The sequence below is a fragment of the Ictidomys tridecemlineatus genome, chromosome 5, assembly GCF_052094955.1.
Source record: "Ictidomys tridecemlineatus isolate mIctTri1 chromosome 5, mIctTri1.hap1, whole genome shotgun sequence".
In the NCBI taxonomy this organism is placed as follows: domain Eukaryota; kingdom Metazoa; phylum Chordata; class Mammalia; order Rodentia; family Sciuridae; genus Ictidomys; species Ictidomys tridecemlineatus.
The window spans coordinates 4,053,068-4,072,279 of NC_135481.1; the positions used below are offsets into that span (position 1 = coordinate 4,053,068).

Genomic DNA, 19,212 nt, shown 5'->3' on the forward strand with positions numbered 1-19,212 from the left:
GGCATAATAGCTATTTAGACAAATATACCAGTTTCAGACGGAGGAGGGATTTCACTCAAAAAGATTGAGAACGACAACTTATAAAACAACAGTTGGGTTTTTTTTTCTCCTCCCTGACTTGGCTTGTATTTGTAGACACAGTTGGAATGTTACTAACTGGAATTCTCTGTTTCTGATTAAAAGCCAAACAAAATAACACAATACAAAGACAACAACAGGGCTTCACTGGGTGAATCGTATAATTGCCCAGAATGAGTTGCATGTGCTGGACCCTGCATCATGGAACTTCCCTCCCTCTCCATGCATCCTGGTGCCTCAGCTACCCTATGGGCCTTACCCAGGGCCTCGGCTGTGTTGTTTCTGACCCCAAGAGTGATGCTTGGCTCTTCCACAGGCTCACCATCAATGCAGAGTGCCAGCTGCAGCTGCACAACTTCCCCATGGATGAGCACTCCTGCCCTCTGATCTTCTCCAGCTGTGAGTACCCTGGTGGGCCATGAGTGCTGTGCAGGGAGTGACTGGTCTGGTACTGGTTTCTGGCAAGCAGTCCTGCAACTGGTAACAGTGTCACTGTCCAACCAGAGAAAACTGATGATGGTTTTTGGTGTCAGCCACCTTTTTTCATTCCAGATGTTCTTAGACAGGATTTATGTTACAAAATAGATAAATTTGATAAAGTGATGAGCAACTTAGCATTCACCATAAAATTGAAGTGTTCAGAAACTAATGACCAGTGGACTTACCAAAGATTTATGCTGATGAGATGTGCATGTTATTTGAAGTATATAATTTTTTTGCAATATTTTTAGGCTTAATATTTTAAGGCAAGGTGAATTGTTTACTAAATAGGAAGAAAAACGTCTTTTAAATCTATTTGTATTTGTATCAATGTACTACTTTAAGGCACATTTTTATAGTGTTTCATCCTCACATATTTTATTTGTGATTCATATCATAGCTAACAAGCAATCACTTAAAAATTCTTTAAGATGGTATCTAATACTAAAGACAAGAGTACATATAAAGGAAATATCAAATTTATTTGCTTACTCATAAAGCTTTTAAGTAAAGGTCAATATGGAAATATATTTGCTGAATTTATGATGGTTCACTTTAAATATATTAATCACTAGTACTTATGTATGACTCACAGGAATTTAATTAACTTTATTCAATTTCTTTAAAATTGCATATGGAGCCTGACAAACAAATCTGATGAAATCTCAGGCAGACAAGAGATGAATGCACTTTATAATTCCTTTTAGGTTCAGAAAAAGATAAAATGGAAAGGTAAATTTTAGTAATCTTCTAGACTGGGTTAAAGTATTTTTCTGTAAATATTCACTTAATTAGTTGAATCTAAACTTATTATTTTTGTTGATAACACAAACAGTTCATGCTTACCCAGTGGATGTGACTGTTTATAATATCAAGGTGACCTTGCCTGCAAATCCATTTGGGATAGTTCTCTATTTATTTACTCTAAAAGTTACAGAATCCTCTAAATCAATGTGTTGTGAGTCACTTTGGTATGACACACATACACATATCGATATAATGTTTATGAGTGATTTGTCCAATTCATAATTTATCAGCTAACCCAAGTTGGTTCTGTTGATTCTTCCAGTGAACTGATATGGTCTTAACTAATTTATTGAGTTTGTAATTTTAGTGGTTATTTTCTAATTATTAGACATTAGTTTTACATCTTCTATGCAATTTTGGCCCTGATTTCTTCACCATATTTTTAATAATGGCTATTTAAATTTTCAAAACATATCAATATGTTTTTGGATAGGTTTTGCACAATTTATTTAGTTATTTGTTAATTCGAGTTCATGTTTTCTGGGACTTTTTCTATGTGTTTCTTTGAGTCTTGTATGTAAAGATACTTTTTTTAAAGATGGTTTGCTCAGCTTCTCTCTGGTATCACTATCATTTTAATTTTTATTCAAACTTATAAAACTATAGAACACTGATAATAATTGGATTCACTACCCAGAATGTGATGCTGCTAATTCACTACTATTTGGTATGAAATTTATGTTGGTGCTTTCCTTTTTAAAATCCCTATTATTAGGATGTAATCTTCATGCAAAAAAAAACAACAACCTATTTCCAGTAAAGTTTAATGAGCCCTGAGAATTTTACATATCTATGTAAATACCAGTACACAGAGATAATAGAACATTCCCATTAGTTCAGATAGGTTTTTTTTAGTGTGTGTGTGTGTGTGTGTATGTGTGTGTGTGTGCGCGCGTGCGCGCGCGCGCGCAGGCTGAGACTTAAACCCAGTAGGACCTTGTGCATGCTAAGCACGTGTTCTACCACTGAACTGCATCCCCAAACCCTCTTTTGCATCTTTGCAAACAATTCCCCCACCCCTGGCTCATGGCATTGCTGATCTAGTGTCTACTGCTACAGATTAAGGGTGTTTATACTAGAATTTTGTATTTTATGTCTGGCTTCTTTCACTCAGCATAATATCTTTGAGACTCAAACATATTAGTACATGTATCAATAGTTCATTTTCTATCACTGTAAATTAAAATTTAAGCCTGAGTACCTGGGCCATATAGATGGTATGAACTCTAGCTACCTAAATGTCTTCGTGATTTCAGGCATGTAGTTATAAATTCTTTGCACAGAAATTCATTTTTTTCTCTTACATGTTTTCCACAAAGATGGACAGGGACTCTTCTTTTAGGGAGAGTTTTTCCAGATTCCTCCAGCTGAGGTTTCTTCACTTCCACAGTCCAGCAGCGGTTAATGGGTTCTCTGCCCAGCATGGCTTCTCTGCTGGGGCCCAACTGTGTTGCTTGCTCATGTGGGGCTGAGGTCCAGACCAGCAGAGACTGTCAGGTTCCTGAGTGCTCCAGTGTAGGCCTGCTCCTTGGGGTCTGATGGTTTCCTTTACTCCCTCAAGTTTTCAAAATGTGCCTGAAAAATTTACAAGCTCTTTCAAGTGTTCCATCCCAAGAGGAGATTTTCCACACACGCAGTTTACAATACTGCCAGAAAGAAAAGTACTTATATGGATTGTTTAAAAAAAAAAAACATTTTATAAAAATGAAATAATTTAAATTCTTAAAGATAACTCACATAAACAACCACTCAGGGAAACACCATTATAAAAGCTTAACTCTAACAATGCTTTCTAGAAGGCATAGAATACTAGGAAGAAGTCTGTCATGGTAGGAAAAATGATTTGCAAGACCATCCACATGTATTTTCACGTCTCTGATATCATGTAGTAGTGGAGCATGATCAGATTTGGGTATCAGGGATTGAATTCAAAGGCACTCGGCCACTGAGCCATATCCCCAGACCTATTTTGTATTTTATCTTGAGACAGAATCTCATTGAGTTGATTAGCACCTCACTTTTGCTGAGGCTGGTTTTGAATGGTCCTCCTGCCTCAGCCTCCTGAACATGGGATTACAGGCATGTGCCACTGTGCCTGGCTTCAAAGACCTTTCTACATGTGGACAAATAAAAGCTACTATGTCTGAAAAATCAGGGCACTGAATGACTAGATTGATGTTTGGCAACCAGATAAAAATAAATTTAAAATGACAAAACTGGATATGGACTACTATGTACCCACTAGAATGGCCAAAATCTGAACATTGACAAGTTCAAAGATAAGTGAGGAGGTAGAACAACAGAAGCTCTCATTCATTGGTTTTTGGAATACAGAATGGTCCAGCTATTCTGGAAGACAGTTGGATAGTTTCTTACAGAATTAAATATACTTTTGCCATATGACTCAGAATTTGCACTCCTTGATATTTATCCAAGTAAATTAAAAAACATATTTCCACACAAAAACCTGTGTACACGTATTTATAGTAAGCTTATTCATAATTACCCAAACTCAGAAGTAGATATCCTTCAATAGGTGAGTGGATAAACAATCTGGCTCATTCAAACAGTGAAATACTATTCAATGCCAGAAAAAAAGATATCAAGCCATGAGAGACACGGAGGAAACTTAAATGCATATTTCTAAGTGAAAGAAGCCAATCTGAAAAGGCTAGATAGTGTATAATTTCAACTATGTGACATTTGGGGAAAAGGCAAAACTGTGGAGACAGGGAAAAGATCAGTGGTTGTCAGGGGCTGGAGAGTGAGGGACCAGTAGATGGAGCACAAAAGATATTTAGAGCTGTGAATGTATTCTGTGTGACACTGTAATATTAGATTTATGACATTGTGCACTTATCCAAATGGACAACACCAAGAGTGAATCCTAATGTTAACATGGGCCTTGGTTGATCATGATGTGTCAATAGGTTCATTGATTATAACTAATACACCACTCTGGTGCAGCTATTAATTGTCAAGGAGGCTCTGAAGGGAGAGAGGGAAAGAAGTATATGGGAGCTCTGCATTTTTTGCTTAATTTTTCAGAAAACCTAAAACAGCTGATTATAAAAGTCTAATAAAAACAATAATAATTGGAGGTAGAGAAGGAATTTATTCCAATCATAAATGAAAAGGCCCCAAATAAAAAATAACTGGGAATCCTAAAATATAAAGCTCTGCTTTAAAGAATAAATTTACTGAACTAATTTACATGTGTGGCATTGATTCATGTATATATTATTCACTTTTTATAAATGAGAATGATAACACTTTTTTAAAGGAAAATGTGCTTTGATGATTTGGAGTTATGGAGGACAGTTTTATCTATGACATTTCAGTACCTAACTTATTTCTACGTTATAAATGTATATTATGAGGGAAACCCTCATCATAACACTGATGAGCATTTGGAAATGAAGTGGTGTTTGTTAACACTTGCTTTGAATTATTATTATAGTACTTTTCAGTTATTTGCAATCAAGAGCCAATTTTTTTTTACTTAAAAATTGACAGCAGCAAAACTGAACAATTGTTTACATTTCCCGTCATAAATAAAAGCTAGGAAAATTCCTTAAAATGTATAGTAAAATTTAATGAGATCATTAATATGATAGTAAAGTCTTTCTACTTATTAAACAACTTTCTTATTAAACAACTTCTTAATTCAATTAAAAGACCCAGGACTGCACCTCCTTTTGGTGCCAATGTTTTTTGGTGGTAAATTCCCTAATATAAATTTTGTTTCTTTAGTAGTCTATCTGACTGGCACAAGCAAAACCTCTCAAATGATGACAATTCTATAAAATTTTCCAATACATTCACAGAGATTAGGTAATTTCATTTGATATATACCATGTTTGGGTTTATTGTTACTATTGTTATTTTATTATTTTGGTGCTGAGGGTAAACCTAGGGTCTTGGGTATGCTAAACACACAATCTACCACTAAGCTACACCCTCAGCCCTAGGCTTATTATTCAATAACTGGGTTTCTATATTTTTTAATGTAGTTGAGATTTTGGAAATATTTTAATAACTTAAAAATCTATTGTATTTTCTGTAGATATTGAGTTTCAGAATCACAATTACAAAACTCCTAATATATACTGAAAGAGATCTTGGGCTGGGAATATAGCTCAATCGGTAGAGTGTTTGCTTAAGGCCCTGGGTTCAATCCCCAGCACCACAAAGAGAGAGAGAGAGAGAGAGAGAGAGAGAGAGAGAGAGAGAGAGAGAGAGAGAGATTCTCTATCTTGTATAAGCTTATTTCAATTGATTAAGACTATTGAAAATAATTTTTAAATTGCTTATGTCCTTGGATATTTATCCAGAAGAACTAAAATTAGGATACTGTAGTGATAGATACATATCAATGTTTATAGTAGTGCAATTCATAATAGCCAAGTTATGGAACTAGTCTAGATGTCTGTCAATAGAAGAATGTATAAAGAATATGTGGTATATACACACAATGAAGTTTTATTCAGCCATAAAGAAGAATGAAGTTATATAATCTGCTGGTAAAAAATTGGAAATGGAGATCATCATGTCAAGTGAAATAAGTGAGACTCAAAAAGTCAAGGATTGAATGTTCTCTTTCATATGGGAAAGTGAGGGTGGGAGAGAAAGAGAAAAGGGAAATTAAAAAAAAAAGGGAGGACTGGGGATGTGGCTTAAGTGGTAGCATGCTCTCCTAGCATGCGTGAGGCACTGGGTTCAATTCTCAGCACCACATAAAATATAAAATAAAGATATTTTTTAAAGGATCTCAATAAAATTGAAGGAAAGCCAATAGAGTAAAGGAAAGGGATTGAGAGGAGGCATGGGGAAGTAGTGGGGAATTAAATCTATCAAGTTACACTATGCCTGTGTACAAATATACCACAATTAATCCTGCTTATATGCATATATATATATATATATATATATATATATATAGTTACAATGCACTAATGAAAATAAAAAATAATAAGAGTTATCAGTAGAAGTGGAACAAGCAGATCATTGGGAGAGAGGAGGATAGTGTAAGGGAAGGTCCCAGGGAATGATATTGATCAATTATGTGCACATTTGAATATGGCAAAATGAGTTTCATTATTAGGGATTATTATAATGCACCAATAAAATTTTAAAATAAAATATATATGACTAAATTAAACTTTATTCTGATATTGAATCCTGGGAGAGAAATCTCTGGAGTTGAACTTGGCTATATTCTGTATGCTGAGTGTGGTCATAAGACTTATTCAGTTGAAGATGTCATTGGTAGGTAGTTCTATTGCTTCCCTATGACTGTTGCAACAAATGACCACATACCTAGTGGCTTAAAACAACACGAATTTACCATCTCACATTTTGGTAGTTCAGAAATCTGAAATGGGCATCAGGCATGGTGTTGACAGGGTGGCATTCCTTCCTAGAGGCTCCAGGGAGAATCTACTTCCCCAAGCTCCTAGGGGCTGGCCACATTCCTAATCCTGTGTCCACTCTTTGTTCTGAAAACCAGCTGGTTGCTTTTCTCTAATCCTTGTTTTGTCATCAGTCTCTCTGATCACAGGTAGGAAAGGTTTCCTCTTCTCACCTGTTCGCTTCTTTGGATAGACTGGACACATCCATAGGAAGGATGATCTCCCCAGTTGAAATGTCTAACTTCATAGTATCTGCAGAGTCCTTTCTGCCATGTCAGGTGACATTATCAGGCTCTAGATACCAGGCTGTGAGTTTCTGTGGGTTTCATAAGTGTTCTGAGGCCCAGGGACCTGCTGACAGATGTATCACGCACAGTCCTCCAGTTGTGGGGAGAATCTACATGACAGAACAAGCTCAAAAATGATCTCCCAGTGAATTAGGACTAACTATATTGTGCATCCTGTGTCTTAATATGTTTTATAGTAGAGATTAAATAAAAAGACAAAATATATATCTTTATTTTAATTCTTCATTTCTCTAGTTATTTTGAAGATAATTTATTTCATTGTTGGTTTTCTTTTGGTTAAAAATCAGCATTATGAAGTAAACATTTCTCTCTGAAAATATATATTAACATGAACTTTATTAAATTCATAATTTTACTTCCAGAAGATGTATGACCTTTGTAGAATTAGTGTTAATCTAATTTGTTATAGCCACAGTGTGCAGATGTTCCTGGATTTACAATACATTTATGTCCTTATAAATGCACAATAAGTTGAATAAATCCTCAGTCATAAATGTGTTGAATAGAACTAACCTACTGAATATCCTAGCTCAATAACATTGGTCACTCATTCTCTTGATGGTGTGGCTAACTGGAAGCTAGACTCTCCATTACTGCTTGGCAGATACCAGATGGTATGGTACAGACTGTCACTAGCATGGGAAAAGAACAAAACTAAAACTTTGACGTTTTCTTTTGGATACATATTGCTATAATGCCATTATGAAGTAGAAAATTTTTAAGTCAAATCATCATAATAAGTACGTTCAATATACCTTTAAGTAAACAGTGCAAGATACATAGATAGCATCTGTGTCTAAGTCATGTGCAAAATCAATGACAAAATGTTAGGAATGCCAGTTATGCAACCCTATGCTGTTGTGTTTTTCAAAAATAGGGATCACTTCACATGCATATTCAACTTTTTGTAAACAAAGTAGGTATGATGGACCCTAAAACAATATTTTTCTGTCACTTTGAAATTTAGAAAATTGTATGTGTGAAACTAGCATTCATGAGTGATTTCTCAAATTAAATTAGGGCCTAGAATAAAACCTCAAATAAAATCCCATTCCTTCAATTAATCTCTTAACAGCAAAAAAAAAAAAAAATGGTACCCCCCACTTTCTGATGTTTATCTTGTAATGTTAAATCTTGTAAGACAGATTATTTTGAGAAATATGCTAATCATAGTTTGCTCTTATCATACAACAAATAAAGTAGTAATTAATTCAGTTGGTTATATGTTGGAAAAAATAACCTTGAACTTATACAAATATTTATTCCAAATGGATAGAAGCCTTAAATTTAAAAGTTAAAAGCCATAAAACCACAACAAATTATAAAAAATATATAGGAAAAAATCTTTGATGTAAAACTAATGAAGGATTTTAGATTTGACATCAAAAGCATGATGCATTTAAAAAATTGGTTTGTGACTTTGTCAAAGTTGAAAAATTATAGTCTAAAAGATTGGAAAGGCAAGTTACATCCTAGGAGAAAATACCTATAAATCCCATATCTGAAAAAGGGCTTTAATCTATATTATGTAAATAACTCTAAAAACTAAACAGTAAAGAATTTCATTTCTCTTCATGACTGAAAAATATTCTATCATTTGCAATTTCATATTTTATTTATCCATTTATTATTTGGTGGGCATTTGAAATATTTCTACATTTTGACTATCATGAAGAAAGCTGCGATAAACATTATACTAGAATCTGCTTGAGACCTAGACTAGAATCTGCTTTCAATTCTTAAGAATATGAGCCTAGGAGTAGTATTGCTGAATCATATTGTAATTCTACTTAATTCACTGAGGAACTGACAGTTTTTCATAGCAGCTATACAGTGTTGTGTTCCCACCAGCCATGCAGAGATTCCAATTTCTTTACAATTTCACCAACACTTGATAATAGCCATCCTAGTGGGTAAGAAGTTGCATCTCTTTGGTTTAAATTTCATTTCCTTAATGACTAATGATGTTTGAGCACATGTGACAAGATTCTATGACTTTGACAATATTGTGCTGAGTGAAATGAGCATGACTAAGAATAAAGAACAAATTCTAATAACCTGAATTAACTAGAAGAGGAAATTCATCTATACAGAGAAAGCAGAATAATAGTATCTAGGGATTGGAAAAGAGAATAAGTTACTATTTAACAAGTAAAGATTCTGATTGGGATAATGAAACAGTCTGGAAATATATTGTGGTGAGGGTTGTCAGCATTGTAAATGTACTTAATATTTCTGAATTTGTACACTTAAAATGGTTAAAATGGTAATTCTTGCACCATGCATTTTTATCACAATTGAGAAAAATGTATACCAAAACTAAACAAAATATAAACAGTCCAGGTAGAAATAGGTAAAAGATATAAACATACATAAACAGTCATTTCACCAAATGTGACATACAGATGGTAAATGCATACTAACATCATTAATTATTAGGAAATGCAAATCAAAACCATGCGTTATCACTACACCCTTATTAGAAATGGCTAACATTAAAGACAGTGATAATACCAAATACCATTAAGGATGTAGAAAAATTGGGTGTTGTTGGTTAGGGTGTAAAATAACACAGTCACTGTAGAAAAACATTTGGCATTTTCTTTTCTTTTTTTTTTTTAGAAGTGGTGATTAAATCCAGGTCCTCACACTCTACCACTGAGCTATATCCCCAGCCCTGAAAGTTTCTTTCAATACTAAAAATATACTTTTTATATGGCCTAGTGATTGCATAGTTAGACATTCATCCTAGAGAAAGAAATGATTTATTGACACAAAAGCTTGCCCATTAATATTCATAGAGCTTTCTTCTTAGGAGCCCAAATCTGGAAACAACCCTCATGTCTCTCAGTAGATGAATTGGTAAGCAAGTTGTTGTTATATCATTAACAAGAAATACTATGCAGCAACACATTATTGATCCATGAAACGGTTGAATTATACTGCCACAGAATTGAACTGAATGAAAATCTCAAAATGTTATGTTATATATGATCCTAGTTATGTAAAGTTATTGAGATAAACAAGAAATGAAAGCTAAGGTGGAATTGTTAACTGTATTGAAAGAAGACTTAAATAAATGTAAAGGTATTCTGTGTTAATGAACTGAAATACTTAATCTTATTAGGATGGTAATGCTACCCCAAATTGATCTATAGATTCAGTACAGTCCAAATACAAACCCCTACTGGCTTTTTTTTTTCCTTCCAGAAACTGACAAAGCAATCCTAAAATTTACATGGAAATTCAAAAACTCCAGAATAGTCAAAATAATCTTACATAAAGAACAATAGATTTAGATGCCTCACACATTTGACTTCAAAACTTACTATCTAAGTAGAGCAGTGTGGTAAGATATTGCCCAAATGACAAATTTATGGATCAGTGGAATAAAATTGAGAGTCCTAAAAACAAAAACAAAAACAAAACAACTCATATTTACAGTCAATTAATGTTTGCCAAAATAATTCTGTAAGAAAGGATAGCTTTTCCAACAAACAGTGCTGAGGCAATTTGATGTAATTAAGCAAGAGGAATCAAGTTGGAACTGCATTCTCACCCCATAGGCAACATGTAATGGCTAAACTATATGTAACTTTTTGAAGAAAATAAATATAAATCTTTGTAACCTTGGATTAGTCTATGGTTTCTTAGATGTGACACCAGAAGTACAAACAGCACAATAAAAAAAATAGATAAACTGGATGTTATCAAATTGAAAACTTTCATGCTTCAATGGACACCATCAAAAGAATAAAAAGACAACCCCCAGAGTAGAGAAAATATTTCCAGGTCACATATCTGGTATCTCATTCAGCAGAGCAGCTGTGTGCCCAGTTAGAAATGGCAGCTGATGGCTAAAATAAACTATATGCCACTTTCTATAACATTTCTATAAAGGAAGGGGATATTGTTTTGCCAGGAATTTGTTTATCTTTTCAATAACAGTTAATATACCCGTATATATGACTGGCACATGTATGTCGTTTTTCTCACAAGTGTATAATAAGAAAGATGAGCACAAGCTTGGAAGTAGTAAATGGCAGCCAATGTTCAATCTAAGGGTCCAGAAGACAGGAAGGAACAGTGGGGACTGTGGCCAACGACTACTGTGTGAGGCAGCTGCCTCTCAATGCTGGCCAACTCCAGGTTTGAAAGAATACAATGAAGATTTTGCAGGTATTTTTGTTTTTCAAGAGAATCTGAGATTCTGAACTTTTATAGGGAGGCTTCCAGTCATATTTTAAAGTTGACAACAAATTTGCCTAACTAGAACATTTGGAGGTTAATACTACTGGGCAAATAAAAGAGATCCATGGGCCGGATTCCATTGCTGCCTCTCTATTAGTCTTCCTCTGTTTACTTTCCTTTCAAAACATAACAGACATTTTTCTCTTATCCCCTGAGTGGCATCATGTTCCCTTCATTTCTAAAAGTTTCCACGTCCAGATTCACACTTTTTATTCTTTTACAATCTCTCTTAGATCTGTGCTGTCCAATATAAATTGAATGCAAGTCACAGATTTAATTTTAGATTTCCTAGGAATCACATTTTGAAAAAGTAAAAAGAAACAGGAGGTATCTATTTTACCACTCCATTTTATTTAATATGATCTGCCCCAAACATTACCATTCTAATTTGAAATAAATATGAAAAAATTGAGCTACTTTAAATAGATTAATATGTAATATTTTAATCCTAAGTCTTGAACACCTAAGCATTCATCCTATTAGTTTGCAATATGTAACACAAATCCATATACCTGCCCATTGTCAGGGTTGCTCAAGGACATGGTATTGTCTGTGCAGGCGCTCTTTGAGGTCAGCCACTCTGAAAATGAATGTGATTTTAATACTAACAGCACATTTCCATTTGGAGTAGCCACCTTTGAATTGCTTAGTAACCTATCTGAGTTCATGATCAGCAAAATGCCAGAAATCATAGTCTGTGACTGTCCCATAGATTGTTGAGCAAACAGTACACCTTTTAAAACTATTTCATTCCATATTAGTAATGTTCTGAATTTCCCTTTCCCAGTTTTTTGACTCCTCTTTATTTCCAACCCTTTTCTTGATGCATGCTCTGCATCTTTACTCTCTCAGTTCTAAATTTGAAATCCAGCCAAGAGATCAGTCTTGACTCACAAAGCTATGCTAATGTGCATTTATGTGCATAAGTATAATCTGAATCTCTCACACCAAAAGAGGTCTCAGGCTTCAGAGAGCTACAAATCACCCAGATGCCTTTGCTAAGCCCTTGTCTACACATTCATTGTTCAGAACACATGATAACAGAGTCAAGGAAGATATGTTCATGTGCACCAACATTTATAGCATTCTCTTTATCATGAAAATTGATATAATTTACTGACTATGACAGTCAGATAATAAATACAGATATCCCTTAGTAACCTCAGGAGATTGATCCCAAGAGTGCCCCTCTCAGGAGACCATAATCTGCAGATGCTTAAATGTCATATAAATTAGTGTGTATTTGCATATGACTTGTGCATATCCTTCTGCATTTTAAAAATTATATCCAGTTTAGTTATAATACCTAAACAATGCCCACACATCACTTAATTCACATAGATTCAACATAGAAATCAGCCCATGGAAAATTCAAGTTTTCCTTTATTGGAACTTTCAGAGATTTTTGATTTCTAAGGATTTTAAAATCATGGTTGGTTGAATCTATAGATGTAGAACCTGTGGATACATCCCCTGTAGATTCGTAAGTCTATCATTCAGCACTAAACATGAAATAGGGGATTCTTAACATTACGAGATACAAGTCATTAATTTATTATTTCTCTGATCCCTGGGGAGATTTTGCCACTAATCCACACACCTACTCTGCTGGACTTTTGCATCATGGAGTCAGATCTGCAGGTTGCCCTTGTATAGGGGCACTCTGAGAACGAGCCCTATTGCCAGGAAAGGTAAACAGGTGTCAGTATCACCTGTTGCTTTTGATACCTCTGACCAGCAATGTTACTCAGTCAACACAATTCATGTGAACATGCCAGCATGCTGCAATTGACCAGGGATATTGTAGAAAGTTGGGTTGCTGCTTGTTTCCCCTTCAGTGTCGCATGCCAAGCATCCTCTTCACCTTTCCTTTTGGATGATGAGATGCTAGACCAAAGACAATGGAAAATAATTGAAGATGATCAAGATTCCCCACTGTGGCAGATCTATGGCTCAAGGTTAAGTTGATTGCTCCTGAATTTGATTCAGATACTGGCTCTTCACATTCCTATCTCTTCATGGACATGAAGACATTGATTTGGGAAAAGATTTTTTAAGGCATCCCAGGAGGGTGGTGGTTCAAATTAGGTGCCCAGTGCCTACAAGGAGGCACCATCTGTGTTTCATGGTCAGTTTTGTTCCCCTGAGGCCAGGAAGCAGGTTGGACAGGACAGGAAGCTTACATTTAGCTTGATCGCTCTCAGGCTCCAGCAACATTACATTCCCTGTGCAGAGATACAAACAAACCAGCTAAGGTTTATTTTTAGGATCTGCTAATATCTCCTTTCTTCCTGTGTGCACAGCATGCAGAGAACAGCCAAATAAAAAAAACTCTTCTAAACCCTTGTTGATCAGACCTGGAGAGAGAACTAAGCACTCCTGATTCATCCAAATGCTTCATAACTGATGTGTCTGTATTCAACCAAGCCAACTAAAAAACCTCCTTTGTTCCCTGCCTGTTGCACAAGTGCATAAATGAGGTGGGCTGTTTGCCAGGTGGAGCTATACAGCAGGTGGGGCTTCCCTCCCCTGCCTTTTGTCCTGTAAGGAAAGGAAGATAGTGCTCCTTAAAAGTCCTTTCTCCCTGTTGGAAGTGTTAGTCACCAATGGGGAAATGCTGTGAGATGCCAGCAGCATCCCTGTGTTCTCTGAAACAAATGTTCAAGTGTGAGACTTCCAAAAGGAAACCTGTCTTCCAAGAAGAGGGGAGTTCCTGCCATCCCAAAGTCAACTAGACATGTGGGCTGCAAAGTTCCAATTGCTCAAGTGTTTTCTTGTGTCCACATGCTTTGGAAGCAGCAGGAGGCAACTTTTCATCATTTTTGAGAGACATGGTGATGTCCCACAGCCATGACGTGTGAGTGACAATCAAGATGGTGACCTGGAAACCAAATTTCCCTTTAGGAACCACAGCAGGCAGACTTGTGCTTTGAATGAAATGGACTTTTGCCTTATTTTCTCTTTGCCTGTCAATCTTTAGTAGCTCCTGTGGCCTTTCCTAGCTCCTCCCTGCCTCCACCTTCCCCTTCCTATAGACTTGTCAAGCTTGAAGTTTAGGAGGCCATTACATGGATGGTCATGCCGACTATGAAGTCCTTCTAAGATGACAATGATGAAATCTGGAGCTCAAAGGACAGGCGTGACTCTGATATCCTTCCTCTCACCAGCCCTCATTGTTGTCCTCAGTTAGGTTGGAAACTCATTAAAAATGGCAAATCACTGCTACACAGGATTGTGTTGGCTCCTTCTTCCAAGTCTTGAATGTTAGTTAATGTTTTTCTTCTGGCTTTAAGTAAAGCAATTTGTTCATTGAATTTAAGAACCTGGTCATGATATTGCTAAGAAAGGGTGACTGCAGTAAAGACTGCAGACTTTGACTGCACTGCTTCTCTCTGTTGAAGTGGCCCTGTGTGCCCTGTAATGGTTGATCTCTGCAGGCACCATGCCCCTTTCTCAGACATCCCACACAAGTGGAGGGTGGAGGACAGGAAAGGTTAGGGAGTTGAATTGAAGAGGGTGACTTTTCAGTGTCCCCGATTTTATCATATAATGACTGACCCCTTCACCTGTCTTGGAACTTTCTGCATCTCTCTAAACCTTTACTCCCCCCCATGTGCAGAGGGGGAATGGTAGCAAGTTACAACATGATGAATGGAACTCTGGGCACTTTTGTTGACTCCAATGGTGCAGCTATTTGTGAGAGCTATGGCTGTCCACCCAGGATTAAATGTGACAGATATTTCCACAGTTTCTCTGTTGCCTTTGGATTCCCTAAGGGAGTGCACAGCGATGGTTGACACGCTGCACAGGTAAGGTCTGGTAATGGTGCAGAAAACAGCCAGTCTCTCACTAGACTTTTCACATTGGGCTTACTTCACCATTTTGGAGAATCTACGCAACAATGCACATGTTTTATATGGGTTACTTGCAAACACCAGGCTCCAAAAGGGGTTAAAATGAAAGCAGGGGTATGATAGACACTCTCTTCTCCATAGAACTAATGAACTGAAGGACCACTGAGAGTTCTTGGCATTACTGTGTTGTTTGATCCATCAAAGCAAATACTGCAAAATTAACAAGGTCAGAAAACCTTCATGTTTTTCCATCTTGCATAAAGCAAAAACTGAAGTCAGTAAAAAAAAAAAAAAAAAACAAACACCAAAGTTTTGGCAACAAGACCTGGGATTTTGATCACAGGTCATCAGCTACTTGATTTATAGGAATCATACTTTACCTCACAGTGCTTACTCATGGGGCTGAAAACCCCTGGAAAGTAAACAAAAGAAATCCTGCAAAGCAAAGACTACTTTTCTACATTTTTTATAGTCCTAGTTCATAATTTTGTACTTGATTTTTGAAAATGATTTCTTAGGAACAGAGACTCAGTGATGCCCGCTTTTCTCTTGAGATGACTTTTGGAGAGAAAGGAGGGCAAGAGAACTAGAATGCTGTGCTGAGACATGAGTTGAAAGACTTAAGAGGCAATGGAAGACCCTTTAAACTACTGAGTGCTGGGGATCAACTGTCCCTTTAAGAATCACAGCAGGCAGACCTGTGCTGTGTGTGAAGTGGGCCTTGGTCATCTTCTCTCTCCTTGCCCCACACTCTTTAGTGACCTGAGTCCACAATCCACTTGAGTATTCATTGTCTAGATCAGGATTTGTTTTGTTCTGTTTTTATGCATGACTTTCAAAAAAATGTTATATGTGTGTGTGTGTGTGTGTGTGTGTGTGTGTGTGTGTGTGTGTGTCTATATATCTATTTTTTTTGAATGGGATGTTGAAAAAAATTTATGGGAGCTTAAATATTTTTATGGAAAAACCATGTTATTTGTCTTACTTACTCTTTTTATTTTCCTCTTTTCCCTAAAGTCTTAATAGTAAAATTATTTTGGGAAGAAAATGCAGATAAACTCTAGCTACTTTGTGTGCTTTTGTTGTTTTACTGTTTATAATGCATTAATTTACTAAAATATGCCTAATTTTTTTAAACTTTAAAAATAAAGTTGAGCTGGATGCAGTGGCACATGCCTGTAATCCCAGCAGCTCAGGAGGCCGAGACAGGAGGATCACAAGTTGAAAGCCATCGTCAGCAATGGTGAGACATTTAGCAACTCAGTGAGACTGTCTCAAAATAAAATACAAAATAGGGCTGGGGATGTTGCCCAGTGGTTGAGTGCCCCTGAATTCAATCCCCAGTACCAAAAAAATAAAATAAAATAAAATAAAGTTGAAACCAAGCTGAGTATTAAAGAACTCTGAGTCACAGCCTTGCTGTTCAAACCCCCTCAGGTACTCAGTGCTGGGACCTGGGAGTCCCCAGTTTCCCCCAGCACATTCATAGGTGCATTTAGAATGTTGTAAGCAAAGCTTTTCCCACACAATAACACAATAATCAGCCCATTTCATTCTTACACTGACCCTGGGGGCCCTGTTTTTCTCCAGCATATTTCACAAATGAGGAAACTGAGCCTAGAAAGGTGTGGTTGTCTGCCAACCTTACCCAAGGGGCAGGCACAGGGCTGAGATTTGAACTGAGCAGATCTTCTGTCATGTGTCCATGCACTTGATCAATACACACTGCTCCAAAGAGGCTTTTGATCATTACTATCATCATTACTGTTACTATTATTGGAAGTAGACAATTGGCGCAAAAAATAAATAAAAATAAAGTTGGGATGCAAGATAAAAATGTATTTTGCTGTGCATGGATTTGCTCCAGTAAATCATTTTGGATGAAAATTTAAAAATATATGAGACTTTTAAATCTTTGACAGCTGTGTCAGCTGGAACCATGTTGGAGCTAGAGAAATTATTAGGAGAATGTCACCACTATGGCAGTGATGTTGGAGATGTCTGTGAAAGCTGGATGGCTTTCAGAGTTTTAAAAGGCAATGCTCCATTCTCCCAAGGAAATTAATTTGAAAGAGGAATAAATGCCAGTTAGTAAATCTCAGTGTCAGCATATCTGAATCCACCACTGTCATGTAATAGTCTCAAGGCCACAGCTGGCTCTCTCTGTGGACTGATCTAACCCCAGGACCATGCAGTGGCCAGAGAACAGTGATGTTCCTTTTGTTCATGAGCTCCCTGACACTCTGCAGGGAAGCACATTCTGCCCCTTTCCCACCTACCCATCCCCTTTAACAGATGTGAAAACTGAGTCTTGCAGAAAAATAATGTCAGTGCTGGAATAAGCTCTTGCAGCTAGTGTATGGTAGAACAACAATGTGAACTTGGTGCTTGCTTCTCTGAGTCTAGGATTCTCTTTATTATACCAGCCTTCATCTCGGGGCAGTTGTTAGCCAAGAACCAAATGTCAGGCAAATGACTCCTCAGAGTATTCTATAAAAGTGTTCTCCATCATACACCACCATGCTCTGACCACATTGCCTCCTCCTTGGGTGAATGAAAAGCAAGGATCAGCATGCAGGATAGGTCACCACTACTGCTCAGATTACCCCAAACTTTTCAGACAGAAAGGCTACTCATAAATGGGAGGGTCTGCAGCATTCTTATGGATTCCTAAGGAAAGGATGTCTCTTTTCCGAGAGAAGATGGCACATTCTTCATCAAAAACTTATGGTTGTTGTTTGTACACAACTTATTAAATTCTGTTTCTTGGAGCTTCTCTCTCCTTTGATTTGTCCTTATCCCACAAAGTGAAAGGTAGAGGGAAAGCTTCCGTCTGGATCCTAGTTCAGAGGATTCTGCCTGAACCAGTGAGCCCTGGACATAGAACAGCACTTCTGTCTCGCTGGATTCTGCTCTGTGGTCTGGGTTCTTGAGAAGCTGCTCTTTGTTCCTTGTTCTCGAGTGAAAACACCACTCAGCAAAAGTGTAGGGGCCATTTCATAATTACTTGAGCAAGCTGGTGCACACAGAAAGCAACAACACAATACATAAATCATCCATGAACACAGAATTTGTACCAAAGTAGTTCTAAAACCCTACTTGTCTACTCGAATACTTACAATACTTTTTTATACTTTATTTATAATACTTTTACTAATACTTTTTTCTCCTTTAAGCTCTCTTGTTCATCTCAGTGGCTAAAAAAAACTAGATTGCCCAGTGCCACTAGCTTATCTGACCATTCACAGATAAGAAAAGGGAAGGAGGAATGTGGACAGAGATCTTAGTTTTCTGTGATTTAGGAGAAACTGTCAGTGCCCATCCCAATCCTCAGCTGATGCACCTGAAGGTCATGGGATGCAGAAGACCCTGCAGCCTGCCCTGCAGGGTTGTGGTTCTGCAGTGAATCAAGAGCATTTCAGGCAGACAGGTGTTTAGCTGTCAATTTAACAGCATGAAAACAATGGAAGTAAGAAATCTGTAAACCAAATAGTTTCCCCTGCTGGGCTGTTGAAGCCATAATATAATTGGGAAGAATATCTATCAATGCATTTGGATTATAAATGGCTCTTTCTATACATTTAGTCAATATTTTCAAAGAAATTTGGTCTAATTGCTTTCTGGAGGCCAGGGGTTACATCTTCTCTGGACTCCTAAATGTCTCATTCACAGTAGGTGCTTGATAGATTTTTATTCTGTATAGGTGGCTAAGGTATTAACAGCTCAAGGCCATGCTACTCATGCAATGCCTTGTTTTGGGAAATGCCATTTGAATAAGCAGGTGACTAGCTCACTTTGAGAACCTATGCTGTTACCTATGGAGAATGTTGTGTCCTCAAGTTCTAACACCACATCTCAAAGAAAAGGACACAAAATTAAAATTTAAAAAAAAAGATATCAATGAAATGCATACTTGATTAGTTGTCACTGTCTGAGAACAGAGACAATTAATCTAACTGCAGTTAGGAGAGCATACACAGAACATGGGCAGTATATAATGTGTCAAATGGACCACATTCCATA

At 36.8% G+C, this 19,212-nt stretch overlaps 1 protein-coding gene across 1 annotated transcript in view; it reads left to right on the top strand.

Annotated features, from left to right (window-relative positions):
* Gabrg3 (gamma-aminobutyric acid type A receptor subunit gamma3) overlaps positions 1-19,212 on the top strand; it is a 581,387-nt gene that overhangs the window by 315,141 nt on the left and 247,034 nt on the right. The window contains exon 5 of the mRNA XM_021728962.3: positions 395-477. Coding sequence (XP_021584637.2) covers positions 395-477 — 83 coding nt within the window. The remainder of the gene's footprint in view (positions 1-394; positions 478-19,212) is intronic.